The 23,486-nt window shown below is 33.7% G+C and overlaps 5 protein-coding genes across 5 annotated transcripts in view; 2 read left to right on the top strand and 3 right to left on the bottom strand.

Moving 5' to 3' along the window:
• On the bottom strand, window positions 343-1,901 carry LOC104736450 (protein PLASTID TRANSCRIPTIONALLY ACTIVE 7). The gene is made up of 4 exons (XM_010456434.1): window positions 1,841-1,901; window positions 1,661-1,708; window positions 1,504-1,563; window positions 343-853 (listed from the first exon to the last, which is right to left on the bottom strand). Exons 1-4 carry the CDS (start codon window positions 1,877-1,879, stop codon window positions 518-520), a joined length of 483 nt encoding a protein of 160 aa, XP_010454736.1. The 5' UTR covers window positions 1,880-1,901; the 3' UTR covers window positions 343-517.
• Window positions 2,228-2,885, top strand: LOC109128455. Its single transcript, XM_019234803.1, has one exon. The coding sequence runs from the start codon at window positions 2,282-2,284 to the stop codon at window positions 2,540-2,542; it is 261 nt and encodes an 86-aa protein (XP_019090348.1). The 5' UTR covers window positions 2,228-2,281; the 3' UTR covers window positions 2,543-2,885.
• On the bottom strand, window positions 9,052-12,408 carry LOC104736449 (protein ABIL3-like). Its single transcript, XM_010456433.2, has 10 exons — window positions 12,063-12,408; window positions 10,893-11,037; window positions 10,695-10,777; window positions 10,417-10,567; window positions 10,235-10,334; window positions 10,041-10,133; window positions 9,915-9,957; window positions 9,732-9,826; window positions 9,517-9,644; window positions 9,052-9,416 (listed from the first exon to the last, which is right to left on the bottom strand). The coding sequence occupies exons 2-10, from the start codon at window positions 10,986-10,988 to the stop codon at window positions 9,240-9,242; spliced, it is 966 nt and encodes a 321-aa protein (XP_010454735.1). The 5' UTR covers window positions 10,989-11,037; window positions 12,063-12,408; the 3' UTR covers window positions 9,052-9,239.
• On the bottom strand, window positions 15,491-19,865 carry LOC104736448 (starch synthase 1, chloroplastic/amyloplastic-like). Its single transcript, XM_010456432.2, has 15 exons — window positions 19,266-19,865; window positions 18,674-19,104; window positions 18,498-18,575; window positions 18,213-18,337; window positions 18,000-18,081; window positions 17,712-17,885; window positions 17,512-17,593; window positions 17,340-17,431; window positions 17,146-17,208; window positions 16,961-17,050; window positions 16,639-16,763; window positions 16,353-16,461; window positions 16,179-16,234; window positions 16,042-16,081; window positions 15,491-15,952 (listed from the first exon to the last, which is right to left on the bottom strand). The coding sequence occupies exons 1-15, from the start codon at window positions 19,549-19,551 to the stop codon at window positions 15,794-15,796; spliced, it is 1,992 nt and encodes a 663-aa protein (XP_010454734.1). The 5' UTR covers window positions 19,552-19,865; the 3' UTR covers window positions 15,491-15,793.
• The window catches only part of LOC104738143 (membrane protein of ER body 2), a 12,573-nt gene continuing 10,299 nt past the window's right edge, over window positions 21,213-23,486 (top strand). The window contains exons 1-6 of the mRNA XM_010458367.2: window positions 21,213-21,539; window positions 21,735-22,343; window positions 22,443-22,496; window positions 22,690-22,869; window positions 22,991-23,052; window positions 23,152-23,472. Coding sequence (XP_010456669.2) covers window positions 21,308-21,539; window positions 21,735-22,343; window positions 22,443-22,496; window positions 22,690-22,869; window positions 22,991-23,052; window positions 23,152-23,472 — 1,458 coding nt within the window. The 5' untranslated portion in view covers window positions 21,213-21,307. The remainder of the gene's footprint in view (window positions 21,540-21,734; window positions 22,344-22,442; window positions 22,497-22,689; window positions 22,870-22,990; window positions 23,053-23,151; window positions 23,473-23,486) is intronic.

Raw genomic sequence — 23,486 nt, 5'->3', positions numbered from 1 at the left:
AAGATGCATATTTTTAAATTTAATTCGGATTAGTTCGGGTAGGCATTCAGGTTCAAATCTTCTTAGAGGTACTGAACCCGATCGGGTTTTATACAATACCCGAACCGAACCATCTACTTTGGGTTGGGTTCGGGATTCGGGTCCAGGTAAAATGCCCATGCCTACTCAAAATTTACAAACCATAAATACTATTTAATTACTTTTACATAATATTAGTTATTTGACATTTATTAGATAGAGTTTAACCAATAAAAAAGTACTGGCCGGATCAAATGGTCATAACATATTAAATACACATGAAGTATCCATAGAGAGTTCTGATTACAAGTTTACAACAAACTGTTGTATTGAAATTTATATGATTTTGATTTAAAAAAGACATAAAAGCCAGAACAAATTAAACAGTTTTAAAAATTTTGTTCTACCAAAATTAACTACAAAACAATAAAGATGTGAATGCATAGAGATTTGGTTTTGGTAATACAATAAGAAAGCTGTGAGAATATATAATGGTATCTTATGTGTAGTACTCCAACAAATAGCCAGGACCGGGTTTGTAAGGATCAGCTTCTACATAAGCCTCAGGGCGATCAAACCCGAGATCGTTCACACGGTTACTCAGAACGTGGAAGATGGCCTTTTTGGAACCTCCATATTCGTCTCTGTTCTTTTCCACGTACTCAGTCGCTTCAGCTGCTACGCTGTTGACAAATTCAAACCGATTGTCTTCCCTCAAAAGAAGCTGCTCTATGTCCATTGTCATAACCTTGCCAACTTCTCTAATCTTCCTAACTTGCTCTTCCACAAACGGAACTCTTTGCATTTTGTAACGCAACATATCATCCTTCTTCGTCTACAGACAAAAAAAAAAACAGTAGAACGACATAGGAGAGGTTTTTAGTTTATGAAGCAATCGATGGTTGCTTTAACAAAAATTACAAAACCTACACATATGTTTGATATCTGACTTTAATTCAAGGGATTAAACGAGACAAATGGTTCTAAGAAACTTTGTGAGCTACACATGACAATGCACTGTTCTTCTGGCTATGGAGTAGTTATGAATACTCAAAACCAAACCTCAAGAACCTAATACGATCTAACAACAAACACAGATAGTTCACAAGATGTCCAATAAGAACAAAGATCCAGAGTATTTTTACAACGATGTCCTAAAAAAAGACAATCTCCGTCTCCTTCTATGCATTATATCGATTACACTAAGACCACTGTGACTTGAATAAAGACTAACTAGTAGTAAGAAAGCCTTGTTGGTTACTAAAATTCATATACAAGTTTACACAGAAATGAGCAAAAAAGAGTTAAAACTCAAAAACTCATCCTCAGTGTGCAAAAATCCTAAATTGGAAATCAAGAGGACAATGCTTTCTTCTGTGGTCTATAAGCAAAGCTAAACCCTAATATTTTTATTCCTGATTCCAATTTAGGTCATTTACATTGAACTGTGGAAACTGAGCGAAATCTCTCAGAGCTTCATCTTACCAATGTTCTCCTCCGCCAAACACGGCGTCCATTATCATCTCTTTGAATCCCACAAGAGACCTGAAAACAAAAATAACCAGATTCACACTCAATTTCTACCTGAATCAACTCCGAAAACTTCGTATAGATATCCAAAAAAAAAAAAAACCATACGAACCTGAGACTGGAATGTGCATCGCAAGTTCACGCTTCTCGTATCAGCAATCTGAATAATACAAAAAAAAAAAAAAATCGAATAACATATGAGAAATCAATCACATCGAACAATCAAAGGGATGATGCTATGTTGTTAGATATATAGATTACGAGAGAAGCAATTGGGGATTTTTTTATTTACAGGTAAAATCGAAGAGCAGGTGAAGGAAGACGAAGCCATATTGGTTACACACACCACTCTGTACAGTAGAATAGATAGAACCGGAACCTGATTTTATATTTAGCCACTCCGGTTCGGTTTACTGGTTTATCTTTGATCGGTTCTGATTTGAACAAAATTATCCCTAACCGAACCGGATATCAATCTTTCATGTTGGAACGGTTCTTTTCTTCTGATACACACTACAAAACAAATTAATAAATTACTTGGTGTAAATCTTAGAAGAATTCAAATTCTTAATCAATAATAGAGTAGTTAGTGGGAACCCTCTCTATATTGTGAGCTACACATAGACAACATTAGTTACACGATGGAACCTTACATTATAGTTGTTGAATGAGCATAGAAATTAATCAACTCTATCTTGATCATCACCAGAATAAAAGAAAAAGAAAAAAAGAAATGGTTTCTAGGATTCATCTCTTAATAAGATGTTGTATTCTGCTAGCTATAATCATGATGGGGCATGCTCAAACAGACCGGAAACTTGTTGATGAGGATAATGCTGCTGCAGCATCATTATTTTATATACCACCATCGATTGAATCTAGTCATCCTTCTTCTCACCACCGTGCACTTGGTGCTGAACATTACGAGAGATCATCGCCTCCACCACCACCTAAAAAATCCTCAGAAGTCGAACCCCTTACTACCGGTACCTAGATCATATTGAGTGATGGTGAGCATCGGTTGAAGAAGGAAGACTCGTAAGTTTGTTTTGATTTGTTTTTTTTTTCTTTGGGACAAATAAAAAGACTCGTAATTAAGTTGATGTCATGTTTGGGAAGAGCAATGGTTTATGTTTTTAAGATCTACGCTATTTTTGAAGGCTTTGATTTGATTTTGTTTTCTTTTTTTTTTCGGAAGTTATATCGTGAATAAGAAGAGGAAAATAATATCCCTCTTCTTCTTTATTTATTTGTTTTTACTATATACATATCTCTATTTTAGCGTTACACGTACAATAATGTGTATGTTGTAATACAATATAGTATTGGTTTTTGGACTTTGTTTTAGTCACGATTATGTGTTTGTTGTAGTGATATTATTTGAAAAAAAAAAAAAAAAAAAAACTTGAGTATAGTAAATTTGTGAAAAACAGAACGAATATCTAATAGTACTGTGTGAATGAATCTGTTATTTTTTTATTTTTATGTGTACTTGTTGTGTAGCCTCTCTCGGGTACGGTTTAAATATAAAATCCCTACCGGAACCAAACATCAAACTATCATGTGGAATGGTTCTTTTTGTTCCTCATCAATATTAGAGAATGAATATTTATGTTCTATTGTTCCCCATTTGATGTGGAGGAGGAATGATGTGTAATAAAAATTATTTTTCATGATAAAAAAGTTGGTGGATAAAGAGGAATGTCACAATTAAAAGAAATTAAATATGGAACCTCACAAATTCTTTTGTGAATAGAAAGAAAACAATATCTTGAATATGACATGAGCAAAATCGTTGTCTCTATATAATGCACATTTCGCTAATTGTACGCAATGTCATAAGCCATCTCAGTTACTTGAAGTGTCTCAAAAAGTTCTAGCATCAACTTCAACTCTCCATTAGCACATCGTGCATACAATTGGGTTGGTTGTCCAGAACTATACTATAGGAGATCATTTCAGCATAGATCTCTCTTGCTTTGACTATTATTTCTCTCTACTATTTTAGAATTAGAAAGATTAATTTCTTTGGTGTATATATAAAAGATATATTAGAAATTTACATAATGTTATTAACATAGACTTTATTTGTTTTCACTAAATGCTTTTGTAAAGAAGATAATTATTAATTGTTTTGGTAGATGAAGAAGTTTTTGGGATAAACCTAATACTAATTTTTTTTCTTTTAATTTTTACCATATATGATGTTTCTTAAGAGGGGTGCTTATGTGTCGAATTCTTGTGAGACAAAACACTATATTTTTTAATTAGATCATTGTATTGCTTAATTTTATTTTTAGTGACAATAAATGTTATCGTTTCAAATTATGTAATGTAGTATATGTATATGGTACTTTAATACAAAAAAAAAACTTCGGACGTGTAGGGTTGTCGCAATGCATCTAGTTAGGTCACAATCTTGGAGCTCATTTACGGTGCAGGACTCTTCAAAAAACTTAATTCCGTTCAGTGCATGCGCTATGTCAAAAAAAAAATTGAATTGTTGATTTAACATATAATGTTCCAAATCTAATGGGTAGTGTAGGATGATACTATGTATATATCCTTTCAAATAGGTTGATTCACTCAACAAATATTATTACTAAAAAATATGAAGAAAATAATCTAAACATTAGTAATCAATTTTAATAAAATGAATAAAATCCAAAGATTGAAAAAGCTTATTTATGAGAAAACTAAACAATTTTAAACTTGCCATGTATATTTATTATGTTCTCTTTTTCACTTCTCATTTATATGATCCAAGTAAACAATTCTACTAGTGCAAACGTTGAACATAAATTTACACTATTATTTCTCAGTATTTTATTTTATATACTATATACAATAAAACCTCTATACATAAATACTCGATAAATTAATAATCACTGTAATTTTAGAAATTGGTTAAAAGTGAGAAGAGTTGAATACGGACTCGAAGAGCATCGGGGCAGGTAAATGATTCGTCCCCGTTCTGCAAAGTAATTAAATTATATTCACTATTTTTCTACAATAACTATACATCATGACTAAATATATTTGAGATAAAAAAAAATAAGAGGCTATACCGTGACTAATTTGCGAGAGAGTCTGGTGCGCAGCTGGACGAGTCCTCTCAAATTTTTAGGAAGCGATTCAACTAGACGGAGCGCATAATACCTAGTGCTAGATAAAAAATAATATTGTTGTTAGTATCCAATCCATTAAAGGTAAAAAATAGTCACTATAGAGATTTTGAAACGGACTTGACCCGCTTATGCTTATCAACGCCCGTTTATTTTCAACCGGATGATAGTGATACTATACTCTTTCAATTAGGTTGATTCACTCAACAAATATTATTACTAAAAAATACAAGGAAAATAATCTAAAACATTAGTAATCAATCTTAATAAAATGAATAAAATCCAAAGATTGAAAAAGCTTATTTATCCTCGCAATTGTAATTAACACCAAAATGTAAATAAAACGTATTTTTGGTAATTTGTGAGCAGACTAAACAATTTTAAATTTGCCAATGTATACTAATGTTCTCTTTTTCACTTCTCACTAGATTTTGAACCCATACTACGCGTGGGTATATTATATATATATTTTGATGAAAAATATATATGATTGATGATGATAGTAAAATATTATCTTATAAAAAATTTAAATTAGTATTAAGGAAAAAGTTAAATTTCAGATACACATTTTTTGAAATATAAAAATCAGTTGTGCTATAAAATCAAATCTGATAAAAAAAATCATGAATATAACTTGACATCCAGACGAGGCGAATTAAACTGATGATCTCGCATATCCTAAACCATTTCTTTGACCACGAGAAAAACAAAACAATTTTATCATTATGAATTTAACTCGTTTTCATATTTAATTGATCGCTACCACCTATGTTTTCCTGTTTTTTATTCAATGTTTTCTTATTCTTCATATTCTTTCTTGTCATTTCTATTGTCAAATTTTGTGGTAATCGTCATCATTACTTTTAGCGTATGTTTCTTCGCTATACTCTTTTTCTTCTTCATCCTCGTCAACTTCTTCACATTCTTCCACTAAAAACCTTTTTTTAGACTACCACACAACTTATTAATCCATCAAACTCCAAGAACAAAATCAATTCTTTTTTCATAAAAATAAAAAATAAGATAAAAAATAAAAAATTAATGAAAGAATATCAACTCATCTATAAAATCATACACAAAAATATGTTTAACAGCTCATAAGAAATAAAAAGCACAAAAGTAGATAAATAAGATAATTTATGTTTTGCATCAATATTTATAATATTTTAAACTTTTAAAAGGTTTCGAAATATAAATTTTGAACCTTTTAAAAAGTTTAAATATTTATAATATTTTAAACTTAACGAAAATAAAGTATCAAGAGTCTTTTCCTATTATAATTTAAAAATTATAATATTTAAAAAAATTTAAAAGCTAAGAACTTTTAAAATTATAATATTTAAAAACTTTTTAAAAGCTAAGAACTTTTAAAAGTTTCAAAAACTTTTTAAAAGCTAAGAACTTTTAAAAGTTTCAAAAACTTTTAAATTTTTTAAATATTATAATATATTCTTTTAAAACATTTTAAAGTTTAAATTTGATTAAATAAAAAACCGGATCAAACCAAATATATTTTTAAACTTGGACGCCTGATAAATCAAGCTTTCTTGCTCATTCGTTGTTAGAAGCATATTAATCTTATTTATACTGGTTCTGACTCATTGTTTAAAACTTTTCTAGCTGATGTGGGATATTGTACATAGTTCTTTTATTTCCATAAATTTAAAATTTTCCTTTTCTAAAAAATTCTGGAATTTTAAAAAATGTTAATAAATGACATGTCAAATCCTGATAGGTTGTTTAAAATAATTCTTAATATAGAAAATTCTGGAAATTTTTAAAAAGTTAATTAATGAAGTGTCTAATCCCTATTGGTGGTTTAAAATCCTAGGTGAATGCCTTTAGGAGCTTATAGCTTCTACTTTTTATTAGTATAGATTCATATGATCCAAGTAAACAATTCTACTAGTGCAAACGTTGAACATGAATTTACACTAATATTTATTAGCATTTTATTTTATATACTATATACAATAAAACTCTATAAATAGATACTCGATAAATTAATAATTACTGTAATTTAATAAATTTCTCTGGTCTCAATTTGGATTACATATTAATTTGATTAAATAATACGATAATAATTTTTTAAAAATCTTTTATAATATTTATGATCTTGATATCTTGTGTTTTTATGTGATTTTAGAGCTTAATTCTTCATTGTTTTGTGCATATTCATGAGCATTTAGGTTGTTTAGGTTGCATTTTGCATCAAGTTTGCTATCTCAGATGTTGGAGTAGATATGTACCAGCTAGAGAATTTGGAGTCAAATAGGTGAAAAAATAAGAAGAAAAGACGGAAGAGAAGATGAAAAAAGCAAACGATCGACCAGGTGGTCGATTGTCTGGTCGGTCATGCACACTTTGGATTCCTCGGGTGGATCACAGGACAAAACAATCGACCGCACGATCGATCAGACGGTCGATCAAACCGAAGTAGACTTCACCAGACCTCCAGACTTCGACGATCGACCGAGCGATCGATCAGATGGTCGATCAAACCGAACCAGACTTCACCAAACTTCCAGATTTCAACGATCGACCACTTGGTCGATTAAATGGTCGATCAAACTGAGCTGAACCTGACCAGACTCCGAGACTTGACCGATCGACCAAGCGATCGACCAACAGTCGATCACATCTCATAATTAATATATATATAAAATTATCAATATATATATATATATATGAGAATATTACTGAAATGTGACTTTTTGTTGTTGTTGTTTCTTTACACTACATTAAATTGTAGTTGGAATTCATTTACAATATTTTTACGGTAACAAAATTTGTTGCTGTTTTCTTCAACACATCATACATTAAATGTTATTTTCCATGTAATTAATTATAGAATATATTGATTATAATGATTAAATATTAAATATATATATATATAAAGGATTACCAAATAAGAAAATTTTCTTTATAAATTTATAAAAAAATTAATCTATATTATCATTTTTTAAGTACATTTCGCAAAAAGATATACTTAATTACATTTGGCAATCTATCGGTATGGGGTACGTGCGCCACCTACTATAAGGTAGATCCGCCCCTGGTTCTTTTCAATAATAAAAAAAAAAACACTAATGGTTTATATCCCATGTTCTACCATGTACGAGCCACAAATTTTGATTTTTCCGTTCTTCATTTTGTGTACATCACGTTACTTTTTTCCCCCTCTTTGCCATATTATTAATTTTGTTGTATACATCAAATTTATTTTGGTCTGTTTGTTAACAAGTCTTAAAGACTAGTGATTTTTTTTTTCTACCAAAAATTGTAAAAGGGGGGCCACATTTATTTTCTTACTTTGGACCGACCCTGAGTTCTCTCCTAAATTAAACAAAAAAATACACTGGTTGATCTTTAATTATTGAAAAATAATCTAATTAATAAGTAAGTGGGAACCCTCTAATTATTGTTTGTTACCATACATATATAGTAGACAATAAAATATCGAGCTCTCATCGTTGGTGTGCTCTCTAATCTATATCACTGGAAAAAAATGTTTTCACGGAACCAGCTCTTAACATGTTGTATTCTCCTAGTTACACTCGTGATCGCACAGGCTCAATACACTCATGATGGCGATAATGCACCATCCTCTTATTTCACTCCTCCATCGATGGGTTCTCGTGAAGCTTCTCTTCCTTCTTCTCGCCGATCACTTGGTGCTGCCTATTACAAGAGATCACCGCCTCCACCACCACCAAAAAAGGCTGTAAAAGACGAATCGAAAACTGAAACCGGAATCTAATTATAAATCATTGGACGTTGAGAAAGACTCGTAAGTTGGTGTCATGTTTTAAGGCTCTCTAGTCGGTTTTATCTTCCATGTCGACTTTGTATTTGTTTTCTTTTTCTATAAACTAATCTGTGTTTGTACTACCTTCATTGACAATAAAGTTTCAAATGATTGTTTCAAAATTGAAGTGTAATGTTTGCATTTGGTGAACAAATCAAAACACAAAGTTTAATTTCTATCACAGTTTTACTAAAATTCGGATGTGAGTATTTCAGAAAACGGTATCGTCACGTTCCTTTTTTTTTGCATTTGTGCTTTAGTCTTACATTTGAGTATAAAATGATCATATTGTATGTTGTTATATACATTTATACATAGTAACACAACCTTAGTTGTTGATGGGCGATTTACATGGACATAAAAATTTGATCAGAAAAGCTTTTAAAAAACTCCGTTTTTGTTAAAGCATAATTATAAATAAAAAAAGATCACTACGAAAAAAAAGATTAGTAAGAAAAAGTGAATTTGGTTGTTGGAACTTGGAAGTAAAAGTGTAAACAATTTTGGTAAGTATAAACATCATCAAGTGTAATATTGAAGAATAAAATTGTGGTTTTTTTTCTTCTCTTGGAAGTAAAATTGTAGTGTATTTGATTAAATTGGTGAATTTTTTTCTAGTATGCTTGTAAGAAATATTGCATTCACATAAAAAATGTAACAAAAACATATATATTGACATTATTATATTACACAAAAATGCAATAAAATTGGAATGTAATTTCCGGTTTACCAGTTGAAATACAAAACCAGCTGTCGGTTCAATATTCGTCCAAGTAAGTGTAGAGCGTATCGTCCTTCTTGGTTTTGCGTCGGCTAAGCAGTGCCTTGAGCAGCCGTTTGCTCTTGCTCTGTTGTTGTTGATGCTCTGGTTCTTTATGGGCTTCTTTCTCAAACGCAACCCGAACCGAAGCTGATCTCCTCGGTTCTGACGGATACTGAACCGTAAAGAAATCAAGAATCATAACCCGTAAAGCACAAGACCGGTAAAGATAGGGCCTGAGTGAGTGCATGAAATAATGTATAACTAAAGCTTACCCGTTTAGGAGTTGGAGATACCGCTCTACTCTTGCTCGGGGTCGTTGGCCGGCTAACTGATGAAGGTCGAATAGCAACTGAACCAGATCTTAGAAGTGGAAACCGATGTGGTGATACTGCTCTCTTATCTGGTTTTTCCAAGCAACACAGTTAGAGGGTTTGTATTCACATTAAGCTCAAAAACGGCAGTTTCAAGCTAAAGCTGTTTTTTTTACCTTGTTCTTTCTTTGGTGCCGTGGCGATAGAGGAGAACGAAAAGGTTGCTGAACGTTGAGGTTTCCTAAGAGACGGAGACTGAACTATTGGTTTCCTGCAAAAAAGCAATAAACCAACCCATCAATGATTAAAACATTCCAGTCAGCTAACAAAGGGAACTCACTAGGAATGAGGGAGTTTACCTTACTGGTGCTGGAGGCGTTTCCCGAATTGTAGCACGAACAGCTTTAGGAAACAAGAAAACAGATCAAATCAAGAATCAGGTTTAGAACAAATCTTGGACATGTAGATGTAATGGAAATTTATACCATTTCTAAATTGGTTCAAGCCTTCTTCTCCATCAAAACTACCTTCAACATTCTTCAGCTCTGCGAGGTTGGCACCTCTTTTGATTTCCCCCGCTGATAGAGAATGTAGTTTTTTTTCGTAGTGAGTCTCAAATAAGAGAGAAACTTACAAGGCAAGATGAGACTTGATTGTTACAAATAAGAGAGAAACTTACAAGGCAAGATGTATCGCTTGTGGAACTTTGGAGTGTCGATCACAAGTGATTGCTGTGAACGACCTTCATGATCCATGTACTCTTGGCACATCCGTAGCCTCTATACATATATAAGAACACTCAGTAACCTAAACGAAATCAATCTAAGAACACCATTTTAAAGGACAAGGAATAAATGATACCTGTTCAATGCAAGACACTCGTAGTTCAGTTCCCGCAACTTCATCAACTTTTTCATCAACAAAGTCATTGACTTTATAAGTAACAGAGCCCAAATGGTCAACTGTATTCACCAGAGCCTTTAACGCGTAATCTTTCAGTGTCTCCACGACTCTACATAAACACATAGGAAACTATAAGACCCCCAAAAGAAGAAAGTCTAACGAAAAGTAATCAGAGCTGCAAACTAGGATCACTGAGAGATAGAATAAGGAGTACCGAGAGGAATAAACTCACTCACATCTGTTTTTGTTCATCATTAGAGTAGGATAGTTCGAAATACTCAGCTGCTGAATACAACTGCGTTCTCAGATTTTTTAGATCCTGCAAACCAAAGACATTAACTAGAATCCTTATCTTGCATGGAAATTGTTTTTGAAAACTTTAGCAATGATCACAAGACTTAGTAAGATTATTCAATTCAAAGATTGGAATCTACCTTAAGACTATCAGAGAAGAGCATGCTCTGTTGCATAGAGATCTCATCGTAATTAGACGCTTCACGGGGCATAGGCATTGTAGCTGCTGCACTCATTTTGATTCAAAGATTAACAATGCAATCCCAACTCCAATTCTCTCTTTCACTGTGAAAATGAAATGATCAAATAAGAATGACGAAAACAAAATAGTCAATCTTCAGTGATGGTATTCGTAAGAATACTTCAAAGCCACATTTCCTATAGCATGTGAGCAGAAAAAAAAAAGACAACTGACTCAAACTTACACAATCAGAAGATAAAGACAATATCTAAGCAAGTAATGTTAGACAATGACAAACAAACAAATGGGTATTGCAATAAACATGAGAGACTACTACATCCTTGATCAGAAAGACTCAGAAAGACTTGGTATTAAGCTGCTAGCAAAAGTTGAAACTAAAGTACCTAATAATATATATAGATCCATATGAAAGGATGAGTCTTGTAACTTTAAGTCCAAACAGAACAAACAAATTAGGGGATTCTGATTCCACAAGAAGGTCTTGAGTATTTTGGGTCACAGATCTCAAATATTTTAAACCATTATAAAACAAAAGATAACATGATTCTATAGATGTTTAAGGTAACAAGAATACGCTAACTAAATCATAATAAAAGAAATAACAAACAGACAAGAACTAGAATCCACAGCTCTAAAGCAACCCCAACAATTTAATCTGAAACAAAAACAGATATTGTCTGAAACTTCTATAATACTCTCTCGTCTATAAGATATTAACAAAATCTCCCAGAAGAAAGGTGGCATTTGTTTGCAATTTAAAATCAAAGAATTAGAAATTTCAACCAACCCAGATCAATATAAATTAGCTTTACCAATCAAAACCTGCAACATTTTTTTCCAAAGCGTATGAAAAGACCAGTGCAAGTGAAATAAAATCTAAACCCTAAAAGAAGAAATCGTCATCCTAAAACCCTCAATCAAGAACATTGAAAAGTTTCAACTTTTTTACCATATGAACAAAGACCCAATTCAAATTTTTACCAATCATGTCCTGAAAATGGTTTTTAAAGAGAGAACTCAGTCGTTTAAAGTCCCAACCTTTTTTGACATATCGAAACTGAGGTTTTGTCGAACAAAACAGATAATGAGAACAAACAATGAAATTCACCTGAGATTCTTCTTCTCACTACGACAAGAAAGCCTCTTGCCTTTTTTGTGTTTCGTTCCTTCTCTCGCTAGTTAAGCTCGAGAAGCAGATTTGACAAAAAATGGGAAATTTAAACACCAAAAAGACTCTCTCTCTTTTTTTTTTGTCATGGTACACATTACAAGTAGGACGAAAGAGGAAAGGGGACGACGACAAAGACAAGAGAGTGATTTTTTTTTTTTTTTTACAGTCAACAAGAGAGAGAGAGAAGAGAGTGATTAGAGGGGAGAAAAGTGTGGAAAAAAGGGTTTGTGTTTGGTATCAGAGACCTCTATTCCCACTGACTTACCCACTTTTGTCCATCATTACCGGAGAGATTGCTCTTGTTCTGTTTTATTTCTTTCTTTTATTGAAATTAAATTCAATTCAAGGAAAAAAAAGACTTATTTCAGTTTATTAAAAATTAAGTAGCCCATATATAAATTCAACTTTTCAACTATAAACATAAATGAAGGAGGAGAAAGATATAAATCATGCCATCTTTCTATGCTCGCCGGTCCGATAAGCCTGGACTTTAGCTCATGTATTAGTGGGGCCGCAACTCTTTCCGACGAACTTTGTATATGTTAATGTTGATCATTTTCTAGATCCCATAAGTCTGGGTTCACAGGTTCAGGTTTTTCCTTCGATGATGTGGTATATTTGGAAAGCTCGAAACGCCCGTGTTTTTGAAAACTAGGCTGAACGCCCTGATGAGGTTGTCCGGGTGGTGGAGGGTGAAGCTTTGTCCTGGCAGGAGGCTCAGGTAGATGTCGAGAGGGAGGAGTTTCCCTCCACTACTACGGGTCAAACACCTGGGTATAGAAGGGGTTTATCTCTTCCTACGATTTTTATGGGACAGAGATGTTATGTTGACGGCTCTTGGAAAGCGACAGATGTTTTTGCCGGTGCAGGATGTTGTTGTATTTCATCAGAAGGATCGCCCCCAGTGCTTGGAGCGACAAATTTCCGGCGAAGTTTATCCCCGTTACATGCAGAAGTTGAAGCCTTCATCTGGGCGATGCAATGTATCGATGCAATGTATGATTGGACATGACTTCCGGGATGTGGCTTTTCTTACCGACTGCTCCGACTTGGTGAAGATGGTGTCTTCCCCAACTGATTGGCCAGCTTTTGCAACATATTTAAACAACATTTGGATCGACATGAAGGAGTTTTCTTCTTTCTCTTTGATTTATGTTTCTCGTAATGCTAATGTACGAGCGGATTTTTTAGCACACCAAACGCATGTGTCTCCGCTTACAAAAACATAAATAAATGTGTGACAAAAATTAAGAAAAAACCTTCTTTTGTTTTCATCTAACAAAAACTTGAATACTTAAATTTCTACCGTATTTTTTATTATTCTAAGTTATGAATAACAACGTATCGGCGGAATAACATTTAATTTTTTTTATCTCTCCTATACATCTACGTGGTTAAATATTTTTTGGTATCTTTAATTCTAAATTTTTGTGTGTTTAAAACATTGTTAATCTCTTTAGTATATCTACTCTCGGTATATGTCATGTTACCATAAAAAAGGATTTATTTCGTGTATATTAGACATTTTATTGTTTTTTACTTAAATAAAAAAAAAATAAAAAATAGAGCATAATTACATAATTATTTTTTTGTATGGCTGATATTTTTTTTTTTTTGTTTCGTCAACTAATATCGGTATTTATGATTTCAAAGTTTCAAATGGTTGATGATGTAATTAAGCACCGAAAAAGAAAACACCAGCTACACTATCAGTTTATATTTTATGAGTCACTATTAGACATTTAATATGTTTAACTTACGAGTACTGTTTTTTTCATGGAAACTAATTATTATGCGTTTGGTATTGTTTTCAATTCCAAATTTAATTTTATTGAGAAATATCTTCATTACGTTTTGTTGTAACAGGAAGAAAGAAAAATTAAAAAAAAAAATAGAAAAACAAAACAATCATTTTCATATACACTTTTCAATGTAAACTGGTTGGTCAACTTTAGGAAAGGTTTTTTTGAATGTGAACTACACAAATATGGCATTCTTCAACGAATTAGACTCTAAATAATAATAATAATCGCAATAATAGAGAATTTTAGGATCGTGCGTGCTCGAACGATAGCATTTCATTTCAACGAAACATTATAACAACTAAATAAGGGAATTAAGAGACCTTATTTTGGACTATAGTGACTCAGTTTATATTGTCTAACTAAATTAGGACCCGCGGATAGAAATTATTTATAACTAAAATATTTAAATTATAAATTTTATTTGTTGGTTAAATATGTTATAATTGTATAATAATTTTAATTTTATGATTTAAAGTTTAAACCATATAATACCATAATATAATTTATTTTTTACATAATATTTATTTAATCAACTTAATTACATATTTCTATTCTTTGATACCGATAGTGTTAACAAAGTAATGAAATGATGTTTTACCCGTGTCACACCAAATTAATGATATTTTAAATCTATATAAACATCGACAAATCTGTCCCGCTATATATCTTCGCCCAGAGATATTTTAACTCGCACTATATCATGTTAATTTTTTATATTTATTATTTTTGTATTATAAATATTAGCTTGAGTTGCTATGTTATTTATTAAGATTGTAACCATTTACATTTTATAAGATTGACGCTTCTTATAAAGTTTAAATATTTATAATACTTAGAATTCTTAAAACGGTTGAGCATTTCTCGTAAATTGAGTAATATATGTCCGTTTTTAAAACTTTGTATTACAACATATGCAGGAAAAAACACAATTTTTATTAACTTGTATTATAGAATAATTCAAGATAATTTAAATATAAATTCAAATAAAAATGAAAAGGAATCATATATTTATGTTTGAGTGAGGTAGAAAGATTTTCTTATTTTCTTAAACCTTACTTACAATGCATTAAATGCAAAATCTTTCCAAAAAATATTTTTGAACAAAAACTGCTGCAAAAATACTAGTATAGATAGTGACTCAGTTTATATTTTATGAGTCACTATTAGACATTTAATATGGGAATTAAGAGACCTTATTTTGGACTATTTCCTTACCCCCATTAACCCCATCACTTGTTATCAGAATAATAGATCAAAGATGAGATGATCGACCGATCTGTCAATAAATGTTGAACATCAATGCCTATACTATAACGAAATGATGAGAATTACTGGTCCTTCTTTCTAATTAGTATCATGTTATAGAGTCGTTGAGACTTCTTCACTTCATGTTTTGTAATATTTGGTGTTTGATTTTTTAGGGTAAGCACGTCTAACGGAAACTCAATTATACATTACGTTTTCGATCATTTGTGTGTTACTGCTCTCCTACTCATTCTCATCTATATCATTAATTAAAACTTGGTCAAATTATTTGTTTTAACGAATAGAGCCCACTAATTTGTTATGAAATCGTCATTATTAAACTTATCAATCATCATCACTGGAAAAGTGCATATCAAACAGAAGAAACATATTATAGCCTCGTAACTAAACTACTATACCTCCCCAAAACAAAAGTCATACGATGCAATAACATACACACGGCTTATTGTGGAACTGGAAACGTTGAAAACCATTCATAGATTTTCGATAACCGGAATAGGAGGTTTCCACAATAGCCCTATATTCCATCTGATTGGTCAGGTCAGGTCTGGTCTGGTCCGATCCGGTCCAACTCGGTTTGTTCGATTTGTGTTGGGTCTAACTGACGTAGGGAGGGTCCATGAAAACCCACTGGAAAACTTGCTCATACTGAACGGCAGCGTTTTCCCAAGAATAGTTTTGGGTCATTCCTCTTCTCATCAATCCTTCCCATGACTCTCTATACTCTCTGTACGTTGCTGCAGCCAACCTCAAGGCCTGAGATGTAACACAATAGGGTCATTTCCCCTAAACCAAAAACGTATACCACAACTCCTAAAGAGAAATGGGGAGTTCAATGAACTTACCGACACCATGCTGTCTTTCGACAAGGGAGTGAAAACCCACCTGAAACATGTAAACCACAAAAGAAAGATTCATAAAAATACAAATCATTGGACTTTGATCTGTCACATTTGTTTCTCAAAACAGAAGAATATATTACCCTGTACCAGCACCAGCTCCACCTTCTGCGTAAGGGTTGAAATTCTCAACCGTATCCTGACAACAATTTGACTCAATTATACTCATACCACCTTTTAATTATCAAACAATTCTCTGATTCTGAACACATAAGAATTTGTATTTATCCGGTTTTTGAAGATTTTAAGAAACTCACTCTGAGTCCTCCAGTGCCATGAACAACTGGAATGGTTCCGTATCTCATTGCGTATAATTGATTTAAACCGCAAGGCTCGAATCTTGACGGCATCAGAAGGATGTCACATCTGTTTAAAGATTTCAAAACAAAAGCCAATGAGATGTTTGTGACAATCTCAAGGTTTTCTACAACAGCTCCTTCACATGACACATGTGATAATCTAATGAATCGATCTACCTAGATAAGTAGAGTCTTTTGGAATTTGACGAAAGTCTAAGTTAGAGAGACATTCTTATTTTTTTACCCGGCTGTGATTCGATGAGAGATTGGAACATTGAAGCCAACCCAACCACGGAATTTGTCTCTGTATGTTTCCTCCATACTTCTCATCCAGCTTTCATATTTTGGGTCACCTGAGCCAAGCATGACCTGCAAGAAACCAAATCACATTAAATAAGTCAATAAAAAATAAACATGTCTTTCACTGAAAAAAGGAATATCAGAATGCAGAAAAGTGCTACACAAGCCAAAAACATTTCTGCCTCGGGCTTAAGAAACATGTGAAAAACACATCAGCCACTTGCACTGTGTACTTTCCAGTCAATCTGTTCAAAAGACTCACTTACGAATTGAATGTCATCCACCATGAGATCAGGACCAGCGGTTTGGATCAGATCAATGCCCTTCTGGTAATCAAGTCTTCCAATAAACCCAATCTGAGAAAAGTTTCAAGCCATGCCAGGCTACATGAGTTTGATTTAAGACAAAATTGAATCTGAAAAACTGAAAAGTTTGGCTTTTGAAATCACACCATAGGACATTCAGGCCTAATGGGGAGACCCAATTCCTTTTGTAGTGCCATCTTGCATTTGACCTGCAATGCCCAAAGCAGACACAGAAAGTCAATTCACCATATCAATGCCCAAAGCAGAGAATGCATTCACCATCATAATGCACTGGTATTGCTAGATTATGGAGCATTTACTCAAGAAAACTTCACATCACCTTCTCGGAGATATCATCAGCAGAATAATGGAAAGGAATGTGTTCATCTGTGGACGGATTCCACTCATCAATATTAATTCCATTTGTTATCCCTGATAATCATCGCAAGAATATCAGCTTGGAAAAATGTCTAAGTAATAAGAGACAGGGTTTTAGGATCAGTGAACAGTACCATTTATAACACTCTTCCGACTAGAAAGCAAGTCTTGCAGACCATATCCACCTTCAACAGTAGTGATTTCCCATGCATAGCCCTGAAAAAGCGGAAAGCAAGTTCCAATCAGAATACCAACTCATCCAACTTATAATTTACAACAATTACTATTAGTGATTCACTAACAATTAGGGGTTATGTTTACAAAGATCCATCACCTGGCTCACAGTAATGATACGGTCAGAGGTAACAATAGCACCCTTGAGAACATTAACTGCTTCACCGGTGTCAAGAGCATGAGTTCTTGCCCATGTTGGAAACACCCACCCGACAGCTCCATACCATTCTGAAGGCAGTCCTAAGTTGGTGTAAGTAGCTGCTGGCTCCACTCCCTTTCAGTAAAAGAACCAAATTATGAAATGCAAAATAACTAACGAGTTACGACCATATATAAACCACTAGAAGAATAGATATTCGAGTCTAGAGAAATGCTTTAAGAATTTTACCTGGTGAGCAAGGTTATGTATAATGAGAATGCTTCTTGCATCCTTATAAACTCCGTATGGGCGATACTTTGCAGCCAAAAGTCTGGAATCAAAGGGGATACACATATGAGTTTTAAAATACACAAAACTAAAGTCCATCAATGAAACTGCAGTCCTGCACATCTGTTCAAAGTTGAACCCAATAGTAAGGTAATGTGAGTAAGAAAAGGTTACATGGGAACAAGTCCGGCATGCCAGTCATTGACAAGGAAAAGGGATTTCTCTCCGTAAGTGAACCCTCCAAGAGGAAGCACAAGAGGGGCTTCACACGCGGCATGGCAAAGTAACGTGAACCGAAACTGTAATAACAAAATGTGAGAGACGAAGCATTTTTGTCATTTTTGGTAGAGCACACGATTTAAACACACAACATTCACGCAATGAAAGAAAAGTTACAATTTTAAAAATAAGAAGTCTTTTTGTGGACAATGTCACCAGTATTTCGATCAACAGTAGTACCTGATTATCACCAAAGGCTCCTTTACTATCTCCGTATGGATTTCCTGGTCTATGGTAGGATTTATGATCAACAAAAACCTAAAAACAGTTAACAAACAGAAAAAAACAACAAGTAAATAAATGGAGATTGTCATAAATCCACAAACAATTTATGTAAGACAAGATTAGTGGGTTACCCAGTCAACACCATCTCTATATTCATGATAAAAGGAAACTTCTTGAGAACCTCCAAAGCAATTAACAGTAATACGGACCCCCAAATCCTTAGCCCTGGCATAGTTCTTGTCACCAGCGGTTCCGTTCAGGTACCGAGGAGAAACAACCATAACACGATGCCCACGACCAGCAAGAGCTATAGGCAAAGAACCACAAACATCTCCTAACCCTCCTGTTTTAGAGTAAGGAGCAGCCTCGGACGTAACGAAAACGAGGTTATTGACAAATTCAGCTTTTCCACTGGGAACTCCAACTTCTGCAGCTCCTTCTTCAACAACAGCTCTATTCCCAGGTACACCAAAATCAGCCATTACTGTTTCATCAATAACGTCTTTCTTCTCTCCTTGATGTGTAATTTCGTCAGTGCTAGTGCCAAAGAGTTTTTGATCACCTGTATAACAAAAAAAATACAAAATTCTAAACCCCAAATTGTACTACTCTATATCAGAAATGAAAAAAAATCAAATATTCTAAACCCTAAAGAACCACCAAATCCCTAAATTCACAAACACAGCAGTGAGTAAATTCAAAGAAGAGTGATTCTAATATTACCAGGAGGACTGAGCTGAAATCCAAGAACGGAGCCAGAGCCATCTCTCTCTGCGTCAGCGATAAATCCTTTATCATCACCATCAGACTCACCAGAGCCACCACCACCGGAGAAGGAAGAAGAAGAAGAAGAACGGCGGAGCAACAGCGGACGTTTGATACTACAAAACCTGCGGCGAAAACGAGGGAAACCGAGACTCCCGATCGGACGGGAATAACCGGTTCGGTTTAATCCGAGGAGCGGTTCGATCCTAACCGCCGAGCCACTGATCTGAAGAGACGACGCCATTGATCAAATCGAAGAAGAGAGGGGTGAGTGGGTAGTGAGGGTTTCTGAAAATGCTGATTAGATAATTTAAAATTCGAAATATATATTTTGTCGATTTCGAAATGGGGTACTTTGGGGAAAGATTGAAACCACCTGTGGCCTATCTACTACGTAAAGAATCCCCTTACGATGCGAACTTCGCCGACATGCTTCCAAATCTTTATAAAAAGTTGTAACCCACACACACAGAGAGAGTACACTGTAACCCTTTAATTCTTGACTAAAACAAAAGTTTTGGATCTTTAATTAGGAAACATAATCAAAATTTAATTTTATTCCTTCCCCAACCCAAATACAAATTAAAGAAAAAAATTTGATAGATCCAACAATTATAAACTCGAATTTTTTTTTTTAGTTTACTGTTTTGCAACATACATTTTTCAGATCTTTTGGATATGATTTTGTATGTTATTTTTAATGGATCTCTCAGAAAAGCGCGAAAATTAAGAACCGAGTTGACGAGTAAAAAAAAAAAAGAAGGATCACATTCACACACTTCTGCCGAAACTGAAGCCTCACGTTTTGCCACGTGGTATTTAGTGGGGTAGCTCCACTTTTTTGGTGGTCGTGCTGAAGATTTTATAGTATTGGGCCTATTTTGCGAAATGCAAATGTATAAGGGTCTCGCAATTAATGGGCTTCGTAACAGACAGTAATTATACGTTTTTGATAACGTGTCCGTTAGTATTTTATATCCCAACTAAGGCCATGAATGGAATGAATGGAAGATGGTTTTTAAATGGTTTTTAGATTATAGATTTTGGTTTTTGATTTTTGAAATTTTAGTTTTTTGTAGGAAAGTTATTTTTTGTTTATTTTAAAAAATAACTACATAAAGAAATATTAAAAAAACAAAATGAATCGAAACTTTTCCCTAAAATCTCTAATTACGTAGATTCTAGTTTTTGTTAATATTTGTAAAGAAAAGCTAAAAAATAGATTTTCTATTTTTTAGGGAATCTATATAATGTAAAATCTTGAATAGAGAAAAAATTGGTTTTTGAAAAACAAAATCCAAAAAGTATCGTAGAATCTACTTGTCATTCAAGGCCTAAACTAACTTGTAACGTTTCTTTGTCATAATGAGTTGTACACTATATGATTTGTTTTCATTATCAACTTGTGCGACTCGTGTATTAAAATAGTTATGTTGTGGAACTCTATTGATTGTGGGTTGACTAATTAGTTATTGTATGCATTTTTTCAGTGAAAATAATAAATAAGTTAACTTAGTAGTTAGTACAATCACCATAAAGACACTATTTTCATGAATTAAAAAAAAAACTAGCTTTCAAAGTGATTCGTATATTTTTTAACAAAAAAAAAAAAAAAGTGATTCGTATTACTTCTGAAAATTCTTAACTCCATTAGTCATTTACTCATATATAAAAAAATGGTTAAGGTTGCAAAATTGAGTGCTACTTAACTATGAGTCTATGAGTCACGACACCTTCCCTGATTACCAAAAATCAACCTGTAATTTGAAGCAATTTTTGAAGCTATTCGTTATGAATTACTAACAAATATTTAACACCTCGTGCTTCCCTCGTGGGTATTATTTATATACATATATGTAAAGATAATATGATTCTAGAGAATAAAAACGACACAACTATGTTTTCTTTTTGAAAGAAGAAAAAAAGGAAAGTCACATAATCTGAAATCTCCTTCATATCTCAAAATCGTTGGCAACAGTTTCGTTACAATTGGGGTTGAAATGGAAAAGCCAAACCGACCAGTCAATGCAAGCTGGTTTGGATTGAATGACGGCCAAAGTGAGACTATAGATGCAGAATTATTAGTGGATCTTCTTGAGACTTTTAGATTTGGTAAAGATAATGTTCCCCCCGGAGAATTTCGATTCAAGGCGGTAGCGACCGCGCCGGCGCCTGTCAACATTACCACCCAGATAGATGTGGAAGTCGAAGAGAAAGATGATGGATCTCAAGGTACATACAATTATTATTAGTCAACTTGTCACCTAGATACATGTTTTTATTTTTCTTGATCTTAACTTTTTTTGGTACGTGACGTACGTCTACTACTTGTAGGATTTCTCAAATTTCCAATTCTTTAACCGGACTCAATCTTGCATAACCGGTAGATCAATCTCTTGTTTACTTTTTTCTTAATTGCTCTCGTAGGAAACAAGTCTGTTCGTGAAAGCACATCATCAGTATGTTCCAATTCAGATCCAGTAGTACTTGAGACTACTGTCAGCCAAACCGGTTCAAACAATGAAACCGACTTAAACGAAGAATCCGAAGAAGCAGGTTCAAATGAAGAAAACGGTTTAGATTGGTTAAAGTCGAGCTCCATAAACTTAGCAAATGTAGAGAACGAAATGCAACAGAACAGAGAAAATGGTGAGATAGAAGGACAACAAGAGGAAGAAGAAGAAGAAAAGAGGGAGATATCATCATCATCGGATTCAGAAGAAAAGTCAAACCTAGAGAAGTTGCTTGAAACACAAGAAAATTATGAGCTTTACTGTCCATGTTGTAGCTCATGTATCACCAGAAAAGTGATTCTCAAGAAAAGGAAACGTGGGAAGCACGTTGATTTGTCTGGGGATCTAAAACTCAATGTACCGGGTGAGGAAACTGACGAACCAAGCGACATTGAAGAGATGGAGCCACCGGTTAAGGTTCATGTCCTCCCTGAGACTCGTATTGAGGATGATGTTCAAGAAGATAAAGAGGAGGGAATTATCTTCTCATGCTTGGCTTGTCTTAAGTACTTCATCCGGTTAGGTATATCAAACTTTTTCTAAACCGTTAAATCACCTTTTTCCGGCCGGGTTTGCATGGTTTTATAAATTTGATGAGCCATGCTTTTTAATCCAATTTCAGGAACAAGGTTCTTACAATTTGTTTATATCAGGGCAAAACCGGTTGAGGAACCAGGTATGTTATCCCTGAATCGAGACAAAATTATTAAGTTCGTCCTCTCACCTAAACCGGACTAGACAAATTGATTCCAAACTGGGGAAAATCAAGAACGGTTTTGATGAAAAAACATTAGTCAAATTTGTATATGATTGATACTATACAACTATATTTATCTTCTATACTAAGAAAATTTGCAAATTATATGCAGTTAAAGTAAATTTAGAGATCAGAAATAGTATTAACACAACACAATCACTGCCACAAATTCAACCGGACGGAGAAAGATTTGCCATTGAGGTTTTGAAGAGCACCGTCTACGGCGGTCTCACGGAGACCATCACCAGCCTCGGCGTTGTATCCTCAGCCGCTGCCTCTGGTTCCTCCACCGGTAAGTCACCATTCTTTGTTTTTTCTTTTTAATTAATTAGCAAATAAATGCAAGATTAGTTTATCATGAGACTATTTCTGTTTATAACAACAAATAATGATTTAAAGTTCTACTGTTTCAGTGAATATACTGGCTCTTGCTATCGCAAATTTGGCTGGTGGACTCATCGTCCTAGCTCAAAACGTAATTAATTACTCGTACCCCTTTGTAAACCTTTTCTTGGCTATATATTTTTCTTCTTTGATTTCTTGATATATTCGATTTTTTTTTTTTTTCTTGTAGCTTCAAGATATAAGAAACAGTTCAGATCAAGAGATAGATCGGTACAAGGAATTGTTAGGGAGACGTGATAATTTCCGGATACATATCTTAGTAGCGGTCATGTCTTACATTTTCTTCGGCCTAATTCCACCATTAGTTTATGCATTCTCCTTCTACGAAACCGGAATCAAGAACTACAAGCTCATCTCGGTTTTCTCGGTTTCTCTGGTTTGCGTCATTTTGCTCGGTTTAATCAAGGTCTATGTCCGAAAACCGCCAAACTCACGTGAATCGATTAAAGCTTATCTCAAATCTGCGGTTTATTATACGTCTATTGTGGTTGCCTCTTCTGGAAT

This window comes from Camelina sativa, chromosome 13 (assembly GCF_000633955.1).
Source record: "Camelina sativa cultivar DH55 chromosome 13, Cs, whole genome shotgun sequence".
Classification (NCBI taxonomy): domain Eukaryota; kingdom Viridiplantae; phylum Streptophyta; class Magnoliopsida; order Brassicales; family Brassicaceae; genus Camelina; species Camelina sativa.
The sequence above is the reverse complement of the archived record's forward strand: the minus strand, read 5'-3'. Positions and strand labels throughout refer to the sequence as shown.